The sequence below is a fragment of the Pimephales promelas genome, chromosome 11, assembly GCF_988280905.1.
Source record: "Pimephales promelas chromosome 11, fPimPro1.hap1.1, whole genome shotgun sequence".
Lineage (NCBI taxonomy): Eukaryota > Metazoa > Chordata > Actinopteri > Cypriniformes > Leuciscidae > Pimephales > Pimephales promelas.
Window position 1 is genome coordinate 6082253 of NC_142779.1, and position 20393 is coordinate 6102645.

General features: G+C 37.8%; 1 protein-coding gene across 5 annotated transcripts in view; it reads right to left on the reverse strand.

Moving 5' to 3' along the window:
* The window catches only part of col13a1 (collagen, type XIII, alpha 1), a 53360-nt gene extending 39494 nt beyond the window's left edge, over positions 1 to 13866 (reverse strand). For all 5 annotated transcript variants that reach the window (XR_016145492.1, XM_089116816.1, XM_089116815.1 and 2 more), the window contains exons 1-10: positions 13771 to 13866; positions 10457 to 10492; positions 8912 to 8938; positions 6822 to 6872; positions 4539 to 4574; positions 4099 to 4125; positions 3769 to 3795; positions 2482 to 2508; positions 2324 to 2350; positions 2200 to 2226 (exon numbers count right to left, since the gene is read on the reverse strand). Coding sequence is in view for 4 of the 5 variants with exons in the window: in XM_089116816.1 (XP_088972942.1) it covers positions 2200 to 2226; positions 2324 to 2350; positions 2482 to 2508; positions 3769 to 3795; positions 4099 to 4125; positions 4539 to 4574; positions 6822 to 6872; positions 8912 to 8938; positions 10457 to 10492; positions 13771 to 13851 (366 nt within the window). In the remaining variant the exon portion in view is untranslated. The remainder of the gene's footprint in view (positions 1 to 2199; positions 2227 to 2323; positions 2351 to 2481; positions 2509 to 3768; positions 3796 to 4098; positions 4126 to 4538; positions 4575 to 6821; positions 6873 to 8911; positions 8939 to 10456; positions 10493 to 13770) is intronic.
* Between the last annotated feature and the right edge of the window lie 6527 nt (positions 13867 to 20393).

Sequence of the window (20393 nt, forward strand, 5' to 3'; positions counted from 1 at the left end):
ACTCTGCAACAATGCTGTGTAGATCAGGCTGGATTCAGTCTTGCCACAAAGAGAGTTTCGCAACAGACTTACTGTGGCCTGTCCTCCAGCACAGATGTTGACAATACGGCGTTTCTGTTGAGATCAGCATCATTCCAAAGCAGAGTTATTGACTTATAGATATACCACTGACAGTTGATATTACCCTAAATACAACTTGCCTTCTTGTGAGTTGCCTGTATTTCATATTTTTGCTTGGTGAATTACACACACAAATGTACAATTATGGTTCCAAAAGTTATTAATTTTTGCACTAATTCTTTAAAAATGACCTTTTCAATGAGGTCTGAGACTTTTGGATATTTTGAATATACACTACTGTTCAATAGATTCAGGTCTGTATGCTCTTACGCTCACCAAGCCGGTGTTTATTTGAACAAAATACAGTACAAAAATGTTTTTATTTAAAAGAACTATATTCTAATTGACTATATTTTAAAATGTAATTTAATTCTGTGATTTGCTACTCAAGAAACATTTCTTGTTATTACTCTGCTTAAAGATTTTGTGGAAACAATGGCAGGTTTTTTTTTTCAGGATTCTTTGAATAGAATAGCCTTTTGTAACATAAATGTCATTTTTGATCAATTTAATGCATCCTTGAAAAAACCATACTGACCTCAAACTTCTGAATGTAGTGTACATATTCCAATATATTCCAAAATATATACATAATATATTGAAAAGCGATATACACAATCTATATTTTCATATACACTGTATAAAAGTGCACCGATCGTCTCACTGAATTTCCGAGTACGAGAAAATACATACAAATAGGCAAGTGTTTTCAAGTATCCTTATCTCCCTGCAGAAGGTTTTTCACCAATTTTTTACATTGTGTTAAGGTACTCTATGCATTAGGAGGCCAATCAAAATATAAAAGACACATGGTATTTATGTATTTAACATATCCAAAAGACATTTGGATGCATTTTCGATGACATATAAAGTTACAGCTGCATAGTGTATCTTAAAATGATATACCACAACCATAAAAGTTCCTTGAGAAGGCCAAAGAAGAAGCAGGAAAACAGCTGTGTGTTAAAATGTGTCATTATAAATTCCTATAGAGTTTTCAATCAGTTATAATAACAGGCACCTCTCTGCACCTCCAACAGTGCATGTGGATAAACTAAAGCACAGTTTTCAGCTATGTCTCTCTTTGCAGCAGGACTGGAACACACATATCACGGTATTAGGGATGAGGGACAGCGAACAGCCCACAAACCTTCAACATCAGAGCCTGACTGGAGCGCAAAGCTGCCAGCGTTTTCATTGGGAGCCCCTGCTTAAAACGGCCCAACATACAAATACACGGACATGGGTACGGATACATAAACACACACACATTCAAGTGATAATACCCATTTTTGTTCCATCACTGAAGGATGTATCCTTTCAGTCTAGCACAGTGACCTTTGGGTTTTTAACCCTAACTGCAAATAACCTACAGTACTAAAAACACCCAAAAAGGCCTGGCTGACATGCATGAAAAATGAGTTTTGATGTGATACATCTGTATGATTTACTTACTTACACAATAAAAGCAGTGATTAAATTCATAGAAACAAATCTATCAACTGTACGTGTCCTGCTGCTGTTTCTGTCATTTTTTCTTCAAGCAAAAAACAGATTCAGTAGAAACATCTACTGCCAAGACTATTTTCTGCTTCTATATTGCGTGTTGTTTTTGAGATTACATAATTGATAAAATGGCTTCAAAAGGCCACAATTACTTTTAAATAGGCTAGGGCTGTTACCAAAACCCCTTTTAACAGAGGGTCTTATCAAATCTAATTCAGCAGGCTGTTGGAAAAATTGCTGCGTTTACAAGAAACTGTGATTTCCCCGAGAGAGGGCAGATCAAATTTGAGGCCCTGCCTTGGCATGTGCTGCCTATCTGAGACTATCCAAGCTGCCTTCCCTTTTTCCCTCTGTTAATGTCTCTAAATTAACCACAAAACATGTTGTACATGTCTTTTTAAGGGTAAACTAAAGAAATCACTTTGACAAACTGGAATGAAACATATATTTGGTATTTTTTAACACCAGACAACCTTTGAAGCGTATTTGGTAGCTTACTTTAAACCATAAAAGAAACATTCACATTGTTTTTGATATCAGAAAAACAATAAGTTCAATAAAATATTCACTCACCCTGTGAGTGTAGTCACCACATACACCCTAGAATATAAAAGAAAAACAAAATCTATCATGTGTCGTCCTCACAAAATAAAAGAAAATTAGCTGCTATTTTTATGCATTTTACGCAGGATTCTACCTTCTCTCCTTTTGGACCAGGTTCACCCTGAAAAATAAGATTTGAACAAAACAATTACAAATCCATCCAACATAATTCATGCATGGCATTCCACTGCCACATAAAAACTGTGGAACTGTGATGATATAGTATATCAATATATTTAAGCAAATACTTACTGGTACTCCTTTAGGACCACGAGGACCCTATGGAAATAATCACAATTACAATACGGACGTGTTAGTGGATTATATTTCCCTGTTTACGACCAACAGTGCCAAACCTCTCAGTCATAACATGCACAAACGCACAAAACAGTTCTTTATAAATGAATTGAAAAAGGAAATACAAAAAAGGCTAATTGCTAAAAACAAATGCCATTTTTTACTAGGTTAGAAGTATCATTGTGTGTTTGTATGGAGAGCATCAGTGGCTGCTTTTAATAGATCGATGCCCCAAAATTCTGAAAAACTTGTAACCCACAGCCTTAGAAATGACAGTTAAATGGATTCCAAGTCATAACATTCATTCAGAAATAGCAACAAATCAATTTCTGCAATACGTCTATGTAAGGCTGAAAGCAAATGTTGAGTGTGAAGATTCTGAGAAGAAACTTATCAATGAAATTATAAAATACATAGGCTTCTACAGTGTGTATTACTTTGAAGGCTCAGTGAGGCATGTTCAAAAGCTCAGCAGGGGCCGTTCAGCTCGGATGCTGTCTTATACAGGTGTCATTTCATAAAGTGCTTCTCTTTTATAGTTTCTAAGCTTGCATTTTCTCACGATGCTATGAAAGAAGGAACATTGAGGTTGCACTATATTTCATAAGGAATGGTTTAAAGCGCACAGCCTGGAAGCCTAAACTATCTGCCTATTGTCTTTCATCACGAAAAAGAAAACTCTTGACTACATTTTTCAAGTCACAGTTTAAGAGGACAGAGCCAACCCAAAGTCAATGTCCTTGTTTTAATACCACAGGCGGCTAAATACTTAAAGTTACTTTTCACAAACCCCACTGAATGAAATGTGGTCTATCATCTCTTTCTCTCTCACACACACGCACACACACGCCATTCAGTCACTCTACCCATAAATCAAACTACAAGAGTGTTGTTCTTGTGAATTTATATGGTCATGCTTACAGCCTAGATAAACATCAGTGTAACAAGCCATCTTGAAAACAAATGGCTCTACTGGTGAGTTTTATGGACACTGACAAACTTTTCTTTATGATATGTTTTACTTCTTTACATATTTCTCTTTATGACGAATGGTTTTTATTCCAGCGGTATTTCTCTAGTAAAAGTGAACATGACAGATCTCATTATGTCTCCCTTTATCTAAAAGCATTTAGATTTATATTTTAACACTTCAATTCATTCCAGCGAATGTGTGTTTTCTTAGGATCACATTTATAGGAAATGTGTTATTGCACTGCAATGGTAGGTTAAATGGTTACTTACCATATCACCTTTTGGACCATTCTGTCCCTGTGAGGTTGTGGAAAAAAGGCAAAGGCAAAATATCCATTCTCTTTAGTCTTTTAGGTAGCACAAATTACTTCATTATTTGTAGTGTACACATATCATAGTTGATTTCTGTCATGATGGCGACAATAGTGAATTTATTATGATAATTGGCATAATTATTATTACCATAATTATACTCTTCATTGCCAAAATGACCGTCAATTATCAATTACTGCCAAATAATTTGGTGCAAGGGTTCGGAGGTTCCAAACCTGCATGAGCGCCAATTATTCAAACATTTGTAAGGAATGAAGCGAAACTCACGGGTTTCCCGTCCAAGCCGATGGGGCCCTGGAAAAGAAGTGGGAGAACAGCAGGTTGGTGATTTTGTGAAGGCACAAAACAGCTCCAATTCTCCTGTCTAGACAAGCTAATATGACAATGTTTATTATAAAAAAAATGATTGCCTTGAAAGTCAAGGTAAAACACTAACTAGACACACAGAGGGTACTGTATTTTAACAATGTGTCCAGCTGAACGGGAAATAAACACCTGAAAAGGGCCTTTAATTTCCAGAGGAGGCAGACAGCCTATAGAAAGGGTTCTAGGACATTTACAGTACATTTAGTCGCAATTCCTTGAGTCATTTCCATGTGCATCAATTAAATGAGGGGTCAAGGCAACCAGTAGCTAATTGGTGGCTTTTATAAACTCACAAATAAACTAGAGGTTTGTCCAGTTGGCTTCAGACAAAAGTCACTTACCGGAAAGCCTGGAAATCCTCTAGTACCGGGCTGTCCCTGAGGGGAGACAGAAAGAAAAAAGATAAGCAGTTATTTTCTATACGAAAAACATGAGGATTATGTGAACTCGATGAAAGGAGGTCTGTGTTGAGAGACGGAGTATTGTTCCTCCAAACTTGTGTCGTAATTGAGGTTGAAGGACAAGAGCCTTCCTGCTCTGTAGGAAGCACTTTGTGCGGGATGAGGAGACAAAGACAAATAAAGCTCTAAAAACTGTGGGACACTGACTGAAATTCAACCCTGGAAAGAACTAACTGGAAAACATTAGAGTTGTCCCTTGTTTAATTTGTCTTATTGGCTCTCACATTCTGAATAAGTATATGTCAGTAATCATTAGTGCTACATTATGCTGTGAACAATACTAAGTTTGCTTTCCTGAATAAACTTTTGCAGCCCTTGGGAAAAAAGGAAGTCATTCAATATGCCTGGCAAAAAAAAAAAAAAAAAAAGACTGCGTTGGAGCAACCTGAGAGAAAATTACAAGGAAGAGGTGAACGGAGCTAATGAAGGGGATTGTGTGTCTGGGTCTCAGGTAGTTATTGGAACATGGCTGATTTTCTCTGCCTTGGGAACCTAAAGGTCTGGAAAAATGGAAATAGTAGCATGTGCCCCCTCGGAATCACCCAAAACAGCACTGACAACATTCATTTTGTTGGCACAAAAATGTAACAAAAAGTAATAGAAAACAATTGAATACAAGTCAGTCCAGCAAAGAAAATCCTCTAAACCAAAAATCCACTATGGACGCAATCCATAACATTCTTCAGGAGTGATACAACATACATTCTCTGACCACAATCTAATCTTGGAATTAAACTTCGATTAAATATCACTTTCAGTGTACTTTGAACAAAATATGACAAAAACATGACACATAAGACAGGGGTTTTCAAACTGGGGTCCAGTGGTACTAAGGAATCTACAAAAGGGATTTTCAAAGTAACAATGTTACCTATATATATATATATATATATATATATATATAAATGTAATTAATTGACCTTCCAAAAAACGATATCATGAAATCATAGGAATAATCACATTCATTTAATTGTTTTGATAGCCTCAGTTTTATCAGTTAGAAATAAAAAGTATTTCTTCCTTCCTTTTGCGTATTTGAGAATAGCTTGTATTTATGTTGTATCTTTATAACTTTCTGATCAAACCTGATCAGCTAAGACAATAACTGTAAATGTAATGAAAACTCAACACATCATCTAATGATCTCTCAGTTTCCTCCATAACTGTTCCAATTATGTGTGAGAAAGAAACTATCAGGTCTACCTGCCTGGCAAACGCAGTCATTTCCGCTGGCCTCACCACACTTCTGCCTCAAATCAACCTCTGTGACCCTTTTGGAGGTGAGGACAAAGCCTGTGCTTTCAGAACAACTGCTGAAGACATTGCCTTTGAGGCAGCCCTGCAATGAAACTTCACCTGTCACCAGTTCTCTACGCCTGATGTCCACTCCTGACCGCCTTATTAGAGGTGATGGGTCAGAGGTATAGAAAAGTGTATAATCAGCAAGAAGAAAAACAGATGTCTGAACAGTCGGCCCTGCCATAAGAGTGTGTTGGAGGAATGGGGAAACCACAGGACACAGTTTTGCACGGCATAATCAACAAGGAAATTGCGCCTCTGACGGCGTAACATTACAGTTTTGTCTTGCTGAATGGAATGCAAAGACAGGGAAAGAGTGCCAGTTTGGGGACAAGCCCCATTTCGCCTGATGACTGACCACTCATTAACAGATACAGCACAATCTGCACATCTAATGACTGGATTATAATGACAAGGGCCGGGATGTTTTCGTTCCTTCTTGCTAATGAAGATGAGATTCCAAATGGGCTTCATTACGTGGGAGTCGCAGCCCCGAAATACACTGATGAAGTGTAAGTGCTTCCATACAAGCTGCAGTGGGATTCCCGTCCTGTTCGTGCACATTAGAGATCAAGTCTTGATTAGACGAGATTCATTGGATTTTCTCCAAATACAGTAGTGTGCTAGAAGACGTTGATCCCGCTTATCTAGCCTAGACCATATATTTATCGAACTCACTTTGGGGTGGTCTGTAAGTTAAGTGGGGAAAGGAAAACAATAGAACAACCCCCTGCCAAGAACTCTTGGAATCACAGGATTGAGGCCAAAAGCTAAAATCTGCACCAATAACCTAGATCTACTCTGGAGATCTGACATTAGAGGAAGACGTTGAAGGGTTTAAGCAATGACAGAGCAAACACTTACAGGAGGTCCTCGTGGGCCAATGATAGACAGACCTGGCTCTCCTGGCGCTCCCTACGGACAGATAAGAGAGGTAGAAAGACAGTGAGGAGAGGAAGTGACAGAAAAGAGAAAGAATGATATCCACTAAACTACACCTAGTGCACAAAGCCAAACGTATCAGTGAACATATTGTATCTGCAGAATAGAATAACCCTTTCTGAAACACCCTATAACATCTGTTTGACATAACTCTTTCGCTAAGCCGCCTCACGGAGAGCGCTTGCATGTGGCTCAGAGGTGAACACCGTATTTTGGTCAAAGTAAAATGTCAGCAGACCCTGGTTCTTATTTCAGAGTTGTAGTTTACATCTTGACAGCGAATTGAGAGGGTCAGGGAGCACTGCTGAGTAAACAGCAAACGGCCCGGCGGGCTGGTTATCTGGCGTAAACTAGGTGATTTGCACGGTGTCTGCCTGTCCACAGCGCTGCACCAAACATCCAAGCGCAATCCCGCTACGCTCTGTGGTCAGACAGGAAAGCTCTCAGGTTTCCAGCACTTTCCCTAATTAGCTCTCTCATGTGAAACTTTATCAGGAAGACACCTTTGATGACTCAGCCATCCATCAAATTGTGGACAATTTTTACATTTTCTGGTTCAATGCCCACTTTATCGGGGGACTAAGGAGTATTTGTTTTAGCACTTTTTTGAGTCACCTACAAAGGTCACTAGAGAGTGAAAGGGGTGATGTACTAAACTGATTTTCAGGTTGTGGAAAAAGAAAGGACTCCTAAGCTTTGCCCCACAAGGTTTATGGTTACTCTTGCAGAGATCTGTGCAACAGGACAACTGAAGATCTAGAGATATTCCTTTGAACAGGCTTACATTACAAGCATTTGGCAGCTAGGAATGGGTACTGGACAAAGAGTCCAAATATATTCAGCCAAAGCAGGAGCAAATTCTGCTGATATTTAAGAATTGGTCTTACTAATGAATGATACGATCTTCACAGATTTCATTTCGCTCAACAAGTAATCCTTTCTGTCTAAAGAATACATTGTCTCAAGTTCTGCAGTTCTTGCAAAGTTCAACCAATCAATCACTGATTCGCCTGATTTTCATTTGGCTTGAGCTTTCCGACGCAACCACTTATGATTCAACTGAATTTATTTGCTTGAGGACTGAAGCGCTAAGGCTGCCAGTTTCAGGGCTAGTGTGCCCATTTATCTTGAGGGGGTTTGTTTTGATATCCAATGACGTGAAGTTCTTCACCCAAATTTTGCTGGGTCAAGACTTACCCTGGCTGGAAGGTAAAACATGACCGCACTTAAAAAGAGGGGATAAAAGTAAACCCCTGAAACAACAAGGGAAGCCCCACTGATTATTCTGGATGGGAATGTGGTGGGTCTTTCCAAGGTCGTATATTGTCTGCTTCTCTACTTGTCGGCCCGGTGGTCACATCACTATTTATTTCCCGTCCAAGTTCTTTAGAACCACAGTGTTTTGCTGGCAAGCGAGGGTAACCATCCAGAAGTTGCACTACTTTTCTGTGATGGTGAAGGATGAAGAATGTGTTTCTCCTCACATTACTTGTTCGGCCTCAGACATTACATATCATTCCAGCTTGATGAAGGGGAGGCCACAGAACTGCTGGCTTGTACAAACACGGAGCGAAACTGCCAAATGGGACTGGTTTAAGAATGGCTCAAACCACATTTGCCACAACAGGAACTGAAGCTCAGTCTAGAGTGCTCAGTCACACCAAATTCAGACTTGAAGAGACTTCTAGAGACTACACAACATTCGGCTAGTTTTGGAAGTGTCCTGAAGTGGTCGGATATTGTACCCTGCTTCATTCCAAACATCTCTTTGTCTAGATTGGGGAGTCAGTGCTACAAGAATAAACAGGTAATCCAAGAATTGTGGGAAACGTCTTCCGAATGTGACCCCCATGGCCCTTCAAAATAAAGCCTGAAGCCTTCCTGATATAAATCACGATACCTGTGCACTTTGTGCAATGGATTCAGGTCGTCTCCCCCCACCCGCATCAACACAGCCACCCACAGTGAGAGAGTCTCAATTTTGCACATGCAGGCTGACGTCCTGCACTTACCTTCTCCCCCAGGTTTCCCTTTAAGCCCTGGTCAGTCACAGCAGACACAGTCACATGCACAGTGAGAAGGAGAGAGACAGAGAGGAACCAGGGTTAGCAAGGTTCTGAGAGGGCACAGGCATGCAGCAGCCTGAGACGGAGCGTTTGGAGGTTGGGGAATGGGACACACTGACGTACTGGAGCATTTTTGGTTGTTGAGGGGTGGAGGCTAGGGGAACGGAAGCACTGGAGTGTTACACTGCTGGCCTGTGGGGAGTAATGGATAGTAGATGAGGGGGCTGCTAACTTTTCTCACAGACAGACTGGTCAGTGGAGGATGTTGGAGGGGGGAAGGATAAGTCATGAAGGGTGAAAAAAAAACCGCTTCCTGTGAGAATCTAAAGGAGCACAATGTAGCTTTACACTGGGTGAAATATGGAAAACTCAGCTTGGGGCTCACAGTTTGAGCTGAACGCTGCTGACTGCTTTTAGGTAGGGATTGTTTTTCAAGAGAAAGCATTAGGGTGAGCTTAGAGTATGCAACCATTCAAGGGTCAAGATTCTGGAATGTCTCCTTTGAGGACAATGCAGTTTTATCCGTTTCTTAGTGAAAATGTTTAAGGAAGAGTAGCTTCTACACTCTAGGGGGACATTTATATGACTATGTGGTTTTTGGATGACCCTTAATTCTGTTGCGACACATCATGCATTGTGCTAATCTGAAAAATGGCCAATTCCTAATGCACAAATCTTATGAATGAGGAGCTTGCAACTGTCTGTTGGTTTCAAATCTGTTTCTCTCTCTTTGAATATATCTACGTATATTGTCTCTCTGTGGATATATATACACACAACACTTTTCTTCCAAGATCTCCTCTAGGTTTGGCTGGAAATTTTACCTTCTCAGCATGTAGAGTGTGAGTGACAAGGAAAAAAGTGCTATTTTCTATTTAAAGTTCAACAAGTAAATCATTTTTACATGACTGAGCAGCCAAGACAAACTGAGAGAGAGAATTTCTCATCAAATGCAGCCAGAAAGAACTCTGTTCTTCAGCCCTTGTTCAAATGTGACGGAACTTTTTCAGACATCTTAGTGAGACATTTCCTTAACTTACAATGGTGGCAATGAAGTGGAAACCATTTTCTGGCTGAATAAATAAGATATAGTTTTTGGTTTATGTCATATAGTTGCGCTGAAAAGCTACATTAAACATTTGGAAGAAATTCATGGGAAAGTTTGCGAATGCTTAAATTCACAGTGCAAGCTAAAACAAGTCAAAACAAATTAGGAATTGATAATCAATTATACTGGATGTTGTATAAGACATACTTTAGCAATTAAAGCAAACATTAATATTGTCCAATCGGACCTGATATAATCAGTATGGCCTTTGGCATAAATTACTGGTGCCAAAGTATAGCAGAGGTGCTATACAGTCACTCTAGCTATAAATATCTAGCTTTAAATAATGGCATGCTACTGAGCATTTATGACCAATTATTCAAGACTACAGCAATATACTACAGACTAGCTTGTTGGGCTTTAATGCATATCAAATCACTCACCATTCTTCCAGGAATGCCCATTGATCCTTTGTCTCCCTAGTGGTCAATGCAAAGTCAAGAGGAAAATCAGGAACAATAAATCTGACAGACGGAAGCTCTACAATCTGCAGTTACTGCCACTACCGCTAGAGACTAAATTACATTCAGCCACATACTCAAGTGGTATGGCTACAAAGAGTTAGAAATGTTAAGCTGCCCAGTGTGACGCCAACTCTAAACATTCACCTACTGGTAAATTGAAAGCTGATGATGCACGCATGCCAAAGACTTCTTCAAAATCTAAAAGTTAACTACTTAAGAATTTGAAATGAACGCGTAGCAGACAGACATCAAGCGTCATCAGTGATTACATGATCCCAATGAAAGCATGGAGTTAATGCAGCAAATATATGTTGCAAATAATCTTGCATTAGACAATGCTAGCTGACCATATCACAGATGATGAAGTGCCTGAAAAGTGTGAGCATGAAAGTTTGTTTCCTTTTGGAAGGGTTTAAAGGAATAGTTCACCGAAAAATGTAATTCCTGTCATCATTTATTCATCGGTATGTCACTTTAAACCCGCATGACCTCCTTTTTTCCACTAAAACTGAAGCCATCACGGTTTAAAAAGTATGCAAAAGCACTATCATGACCAGTGGAATGAACAATAGAATGTTCTCCTTTTAAGTTCAATTGAATGGGTTTAAAATAACATGAGTCCTAAAAATAAATAAAATTGGGGGGGGGGGGGGGGGGTGAAATATGTGTTTAACAACTATGAAAACAACCCATATTATCAGAACATAAGGGAAATGAGATCCTAATAATAAACAGTCATAAGGATTCACGATTTGTAGTCCTGGACTAATACTTTTCCAAACATTTTACACTATATAACATGGCCACAAACTCCTGCAAAGTTGAAGTGACTTATTATGCAAGGCTGTCCATTCCTACAGCTGTTTTTATTTGCATTCCTGACGTTGCAGGTCAGTGTATTAGAAGGGCTGGGAGCGTTGACAGCTTGCTGACGACTCACTCGAGTAACACGTAATGGAAGGGGGGATGGGCGATGGGGCGAGTTGGCTAAGACTTCATAACTCATCAGAAGTCAACAAAACATATGCTCAAACAATGACTGAGCACACTTTCTTAAAGTTTTGAAGCTGTTAAGATAGAGCTTCCTAGAAATGTCCATTTAATTGGACCTTCAGAGTTAATTTGCTGCCTGCCACTGAATGCCCCAAGAGGAAAGTCACTCGACTGAATTCTCTTGGCTCTGTCCAAGGTGCTGATTTGAGATAAACTTAATACAGCTTAATGGCATTAGTTAGTAAAACTTTGAAATTCTAGTATAACTTATTTAAGTATGACTTAATTAATAACTGTAGATAGATATATCTAGAGCTTTAAAGTAGCTTGAAGTACAATACAAAGTCCAGACTTATCCAAATGAGCCCCAAGTCCTTAACTACAAATCAGAAGTATTAAATAGCCATATATACATGTGAATGTGCAGGAAAGCTTAAATATACAAACCACAAGAATCCCCTAATAGTTCAACCGAGCTTGAAAGCCAATACCAATATTTTTTTGAAGTACTAATCTAATGGACACATTTTGTGTAAAACACTTGCCCCTCTCCCCTTCCTACCCTCCATCCTACAAAAATACTAATTTTCATCTCATTTCCTGACAATGCAATCAATCAAAAGCTTTGGCAAGGGATCACATTCACACTTTGACCAGACCTGTCAACAATTTAAACAAAACGTATAGAAAAAAGATTTCACAGTTTCACAAGAAGAGCTGTCATGAGTGATGGGGGGTTTGTAGGTTTTAATTGGCAGGTAGGACTAGAGTCCACATACAATAAGATGGACTTCTTCTAACATGCTATAATGAAAGACAGATGTGTTTGAGTTTTGGTTAGTAATATTAGAATTTCAGCAGAAATTCAGAAGAGTGGATCCAGACAGACACCAAAAGGGCCAGAGAGAATACAATCATGTATAAAATACAATATGCTAACTTGAAGGAAAAGAGACTCGTCCATGAAGCCAAGCTAAGAGACTCATTACATTAAAGGATTAGTTCACTTTTACAAAACTTTTGCTGATAATTTACTCACCCCCATGTCATTCAAGATGTCCAAGTCTTTCTTTCTTCAGTCGAAAAGAAATTAAGGTTTTTGATGAAAACATTCCAGGATTTTTCTCCATATAATGGACTTCAATGGGAACCAAACGGTTCAAAGTCCAAATGAGAGTTTCAGCGCAGTTTAAAAGGGCTTTAAACACCGACACCAAACGATGAATAAAGGTCTTATCTAGCGAAACGATCGGTCATTTAAAAAATAAATAAAAAGTTTAAGTTTTATAAGCTCAAATGGTCGCCTTGCTCTGTTTTGTGATGAGCGTCCGTGACTCTCCTGTTCAAACTCGTTCATCAAAATGAACAAATCTTTTTTTCAAGTCATGTCTCGAAGGATCCTAGATAAGACCCTTATTCATCATCTGGTGTCATTTAAAGCCCTTTGAAGCCGCACTGAAACTCATTTGGACCTTGAACCGTTTGGTTCCCATTGAAGTCCATTATATGGAGAAAATCCTGGAATGTTTTCATCAAAAACCTTAATTTCGACTGAAAAAAGAAAGACGTGGACATCTTGGATGACATGGGGGTGAGTAAATTATCAGCAAAAGTTTTTTTTAAAGTGAACTACTCCTTTAAATCCAGCTTAGATTATCTGGTTTAGGGCAATGTTCAGTGGGGTCCAAAAGTCTGAGACCAGGGTGCACTACTTTGGAGTCAATCCTAATTTGATGCTTTTTCTGCATTACAAATTATTTTACAAGCATAACAATGGAGTGCACACGTCTATGTACCACCTGATGATCTTGTTTTCCAGCATGATTTGAGAATGATCAAAAGAACATCTTAAACTTCATTGGAAGCAAGATCAAACAATTTATACATTAAGTCATATTCAAATCCTTTTTAGTCACATAAATTCCTAGATTTAGTCATTCACTGTAGGATTTTTCACTCCACTGTATATAGGCAATATTAAGAATTTAAGAAAATAAGCTAAATACTCTCAACATAATACATTGGTTGTATATTCTCAGTCCCTTGGTTAAAAGTTGGTTTAGTGTGTCCTAATAAAGAAACTGTATATCACATGCTTTTCAAGAATATGCAATATGTTTTGTGGTTGAATTGTTTCGATACAGCTTCTTAAAACTCGGACACTACTACAGAAAGGTAAAGTGCACGAAAACCAAACAAGACAGATGGACAGACAACAGGACACGTTATGAGACAGTTACCGGAAAGCCTGCTCGTCCAGGTGGACCCTGAAAAAGGGGTGAGAGAAATGGGTACAGAATAAAGAAAGAAACAGTCAACATTACAGATTAAGAAGAACACAACACCATGCCAAGCCATAATAAAATTCAGTCTGCTTTTAAAATGATGTTGATTTCAATATTGAATAATGAAAACTATTTTTTTGAGGAACTCAAAACAATTTCATTGTGGCAAGGCTCAAAGGTAGCAGCAGGAAAACACTCCAGAGAAGCATTCCACAAATGCAAACACCATCAAATGCATTTACAACCTCATTTTCTTTGGACCCCAGAAAATCTTTTTTAATATAATGACATGTTTCTTTTTATTAAATGGATTTGAACTTTTAAGAAGAAATCACACAAAAAATAATTTTAATCTATATATTTTTTTTAGATTAAATCAAGAATTAAATCCGGAAGAAACAAACATTGTATAAGTTATTAAAACTGTTTTTCAAAGAATAAATCTTAAATTAAGTTTAATTTTATAACCTCACTGGCATTTTTTAAACATCACTAATTAAAAATGTAGTGATGTTTATGCTTAAAAGAATAATAATTAAAAAAAAACATGCCAATGAGATAAAAATATATATAATATTGTATGTATAATAATTAAAAATTCAATAATATATCTCACAATTTTCCTCTGTAAAATATCTTAAGCGTGTAAAAGAACTGGAAAAAAGACAAATTACTGATTTTCTTCTTTGCAAGTCAATTCAGTTCATTTCATCCCTAATCATGATTGATAACTGAGTAAGATCTTGTATTTAATAAGCATTCAGTGCTAGTATGAACAATGAATACCACATGTCTGATTAAAAAAGATGTTCATTTGGGGCCCAAGCATGCATGAAAAACAGTTTCACAGATGAGAATCCTTTATATCATGCTTGACTTCAGAGTCAATTGAGGAGATCGCTCTGGTTTAAATCAAATCAAATACGTTTACTTCCTTCGTTGTGAGCTATTCCACTGTGGATTTTTTTTGTCATTACAGAGGTTTAGTGGTGAAAATCTGACAAGTGTTTGATCATTCAAAGAAAGATCTTTTATGTTAAGACTACCGTGATGCTCTTCATTATTTGATGATGCATTTATAGTTTATTCATGAGCCTGTGGAACTACATATACTGTGTGTGTGTGTGTGTGTGTGTGTGTGTTGGATTTCCTCTTGGACTACAGTGTGGAGAGGGAAGCCATCTATCAAGCCTCAGCCCCGGGGAGGAAACTATTGCAGACGGACAAAAACATCCGTGGCACTGTCTTCTGTCTATACCACCCACCTTTCAAATATTAAAAAGTAAACAAACTTCATAAAACATGGAAACCTGTGTATGTGTGTGTGCACCATTCAAAGTATAATTTTTTGTAATATTTTGCATTTCTGAAGAAACTACTTTTATTTAGCAAGATTGAATGTAGATCCATCAAATTAGCATGTTAGAATGATTTCTGAAGTATTGTGTTACACTGAAAACTTGAGTTAAGATGCCGAAAACTCAGCTTTACATCATAGGAATAAATTACATTTAAATAAAAAAAATATATATATATTTTAAATTGTAATAATATTTCAAAATATTACTGTACTGTATTTTAAATCAAATAAATTCAGACTATAAAATGTTTCTAGGCAGAAACATTTAAAAATTGTACAGACCCCAAACATTTTAAAGGTAGTGTATATGAAACACATTAAAACACGTTTAAGTGACAGCTCCAACGCTTTGTTCATGGTCATCCAGTTTGAAATGTAGACTACAAATACGTTGGGAGTGGCTTTTGATGGCAACATGCAGTGCATTATGGGTGTTGAAGTTTTCCGAATATTTGCCAAAAAGGGAAAGAAAACACTTTTTCTGTTTTGTTCAGTCAGATAGCACCGATTTCAAAATTATGTTCGCCTTTCTACCTTTTCTAATAAGTTTTATTGAAACCCCATTTTGCCAGCAGTGAAGTACCCCTTTAAAGAGCCCACAAAGCAAAAACACTATTATTTTGTATTTATGTAACTGGGCAATCACAAAAATCCTGCTCTCTTTAAATCTAATTTGTATCACGGCTGAAGTTTTTGGGAAACAATGAAAGACCACTAATAGGATCTATAGGTTCAAAGGTCATAGGCACACTTGTAAGGTATATGGGACCTGGACGCAGCTGGAAGGTGTTTATAAGCGGCGGCGTGTAGAGAGAGGAACAGATCTCTGCTGAATGTAGCTGCCATTATGAGTGTGTATAGTGGTCTATGCTGCGTACGAGTGAGCAAGCTTACATGTGGCGTGTATATATGAACGTGTTGAAGTATGCAGAGCAGGTCTGAGGTGCAGACCCAGGTGGTGAGTGGTGGCCTGCCGGGCACTGCTCAGGCCGGCCCAGAGGAGCGTCTGGCGAGGTCAGAGGTCACCCACCGGAAGAACACTTCATTTGAGATCCACGGTAGCAGGGTACATGTGGCTCTCATTTAACCCACAGCGCTGCTGGGTAAATGAAGGGGCACCCCAGAGGAAAACGGGGGCGATCGTTTCCCTAGAGCCCAACATTACATGGATAAGAGATATTCACCGGACAAATCATCAAATACATCACCAGGGAAAACTAATTTAATTATGCTGTTCTTTTAAAACAAAGCAGTATTGTGGTATTTCACATCACAATACTATTTCGATATCATCATGCCATGACTTTATATATTTAGTTTTGATATTATTTTTGAAGAGACTTACAATCCAGGTCAGAATACACTGTAAAAAAATACTGTTGGTTTAACTTAAAAAAATAAGTAACCTGGTTGCCTTAAAATTTTAAGTTGATTGAACTGGAAAAAGTGAGTTAATACAATGAAGGAGATTAATTTAATCATCAGAAACTCAAAATAATAAGTTATCTGAAGTAAATAAATTATTTAAGTTGATTTGACAAAAGAAAAAATGTTGTTATAACAAATCTTGAAAATATATATTTTTTCCAGTAGTAGTAGATTTAAAAAGTACACAGATGTACTACTTCCGCCGAGATTACAAAGGAGAGGACTGGAGAGGATTTGTAAAAAGCAGTGAAGCAACGGACACCGTAAGTCACATGACGATGTCGACATGGTAAATGTAGTATGTTTGAATTACATTCATACTACAATACAGTGCATACAACAATACTAACATACTTTTTAAAACGATCGTAGAGTAATTAATTATACAAAAGACTTGAGTATGTGATTTTGGATGCATTATTGTGGAGGTCAATGCATACTTGACTCTTTTAAACAAGACTCACCTAAGAATAAAACTGATATTATATCCATATATAAAGTTCAATGCAGGTGAATGAGATACAAATGTGTTAAAGGGACAGTTCACTCAAAAATGAAAATTCGGAAAAGTCTCAAAATTTGGATTAGTTTTACGATCTCTTTATGAACTTTTTGAAGAGTCAAATCGGTAGTTGCGTAGCTGTCAATGGAGGGACAGAAAGCTCTCAGATTTCATCAAAAAGATCTCCATTTGTGTTCCAAAGATAACTGAAAGTCTTATTGGTTTGGAACGACATGAGGGTGAGTAATTAATGACAGTATTTATATTTTTGGGTGAACTATCCCTTTAAGGGTTGCAAATTCACAATTTACACACTGGCTCACAAGGTCCCTGCTGATTCCCACTCATATTTTCAAGTGTTTCACCTCTAATGTCCAGCATGTGCTTGATATGACCATTGCATCGTTCCACAGGACTTTTCAACACACTAACAAAGGTGCTTTCTGTCAATGTAAAATGTTTCGTGTCACTACTAATTGTTTAAGGCTGGGTTGGGCCAGCCGTGCCTTCAAAAGCGGGCAAAGGGCTATGCTCCTGTGAGGTGACCTGTGAAGAACCCCTGAGACTATTATGTATTTAAACATTTAGTATTCACTTTCAGCGCACAGGAAAAGGCCAATTTGGTGAAATTTACAGTTGCCATCACATCAGTAAGAGTGTTGTCTTAGTGTTCTTGTTGGATAATCTGCTCTTCTAAGAATTTCCATAGGTCAGTGTAACAGGATGGCCCTCTATAGGGCCATTGATCAGGAACCAGGCTTGCCAAACTCCCTTTACTGAAAACAAACACCGTAGTTAAGGACATACTGACACTGATTGCCAATAGATCACCGAACTTGTTTAAAGAAGACTGACTTGATTAAAAGAATTCACTAACTATATCTAAACATTCTTACTTGACAAAAGTAGCAATTTCAACTTAATGTTTAAGCCTGTGTGCATTGTTTGACAGTTACTTTCACCTGCCTTTCAGTTGTTTTCAATTTAACTTCGATTTATGGGTTATACGAGCAGGTGTTTGTATACTAATGTGTGTTTTTTGGGGTGCTGGAACCTGTAGCTCACCCAGAGGGAAAGTTTATTGCTCACAAGTTTCACTTTCATTACTCAGAAGACTTAAAAGAACAGTTCACCCCGAAAACTAAAATAAAAGTGAGTGAAAGGGAGAGGGGACACACTCATTCCAGCTCCAACAATCACATAAAAACACTGTAAAAAGTCTTTATGGTCTTTTTGTGTCATGCCAGATTTGAGGTTCAATGATAATGAACATCACTGATTATTGAATATGTTACACCAGTGAGTAAATTATGTCAGTGAGTTAATCACACTTTATATTAGATGTCTTAAACTAATAAGTTGCATGATAAATGGTATCCCTGTTGTGTTCAAATTGTATTGCAAAACACTTTTGCTAATACTGAGGTGGGATACAGGTAAGGGACAGGTTTGTAGGTATGGGTATAGGTTAAGGATGGGTCAACAGAGTAATTATTTATGTAAATACAATAAATTAATAACAGCTGTAAATATACATGGTTTTGTATTATACTTCTATAAAAAAAAACTGTATAAACACAATAAGGGCATTACATATAATGATTAATTTAAATGTTACTACAAGTAGTTGAAGACTTAAACTATAAAGTATAATATAAAATTCTTATTTGGGTGAACTATCGGATAGTTTATGGAGAATCGAATCGAACGCATCTTAGCAAATCTGACAGTGATGTCTTCTAAAACTTTAGAGGACAAACGTGAGAGTACTGGAGTCTTTTTAACAGTAGGTTTAAGCAGAAGTCTAATTTTCTCCTCATTTACTCTAGTAGAAACAGTTAAAGAGACCTTATTTGTAATTTGTCTTTTCTGTGAGGTGTGTTTGCCTGTGGCTGCTGTTATTTCATCACTCAAGTTCGACCTTCTCCCTCTTACTGCAGCTGTCCAACCGCACCTAATTTTACATGGCCTAACTCTCTTTTCTCCTCTACTATATATATTGACCTTCTTTCTCACTATAACCTCATTCAGCAACATTAGCCCTCAAAAGATATATTAAGTTGAACAGACTGTGTCTACCAATGCTGTAGTCTTCTATATTAGTGTCTAACCAAATTCCCAACGTCCAAGAGCCAGAAAGCATTGATACGTCCAAGATAATGGCATTCGATTTAAAGGAGAAGTATTTTTTTGTGGCACTAAAGTCACCAAACAAAATTGAAAAAATAATGATGTTTATCAAATAAGTCTCATGAACACTACCTCTACGTCATTGGTTGCCCAAACAGATAACCCTACCCTACTTTCACATTTATTGCTTGAATCAGTGTTGCCATGTTGGGATGCCTAAAACCAAAGCAATGTTTAGATAGAGCCACAGAATCTCAGCTAAAAGAAATTTAAGGAAGTATTTCAAAATCAAAAACTCGCCCACTTCAGCTTTAACATAAGCTCTTCTTCTTATGTTTACGGATGAAAGTGTGGGAGTTTATATGTGTGGCGGAAGGAAACGTAACTAACAGTTTCCATTATGTAAATAATTGTGTAATCAGCAGCACTCCATCAGCAGTGACAATAAGGAAACACATGAAAGATAAATTCACTCTCAAAACACACACAAAGCCACAGAGTTTGGGTCACATTACCACAATCCAGTCAATGAAGGGACAACGTCTACTTACAGGAGGACCTGCAAAAAAAAACAGAGAGAAAGAGAGATTAGTCACACTGAAAAAAAATTACACTCATCTCATTTGGACCATGTGCACATTACATCAAACATTTTACACTGATTTTATTTCCCAAAAAACAAAAAAGAAAAACGTCACGCAAGTCTGAATTTCCGTAGTTCAACCACAATCCGAAGTGGGTGTTCTGGCTGTTCAGCCCCGTCTGAACTGATGAACAACGCCTCAGATTTCTCTAGCCGTAAAACAATCTCTGAGGAAGATTACAGCTCACATGCAGGTAGGTTAACTTAGTGCGTCACAGCATTTAAATAAAGCGTTGAAAAATATGTTTATAATTTAGTAGATGACAGGATTGAAAAGCTCTCGGTGGGAAAGTTGTCTCTGGAACAGGGATGAGCAGTCTGTCCACCCAACAACAGACCACTGAGAACTGAGTGGGAGAATATACCGTACGCCACATCACTGGAAGACTGCCGGCACAGATAAATCACACCCCTGTTCTGTGCACGCGAACCCCACCCAGACATCACAAACTATCCATCTCCTTCATAACTAATGCTAAATCATACACCAGCAGTGGAAACCGATTTCATTAACA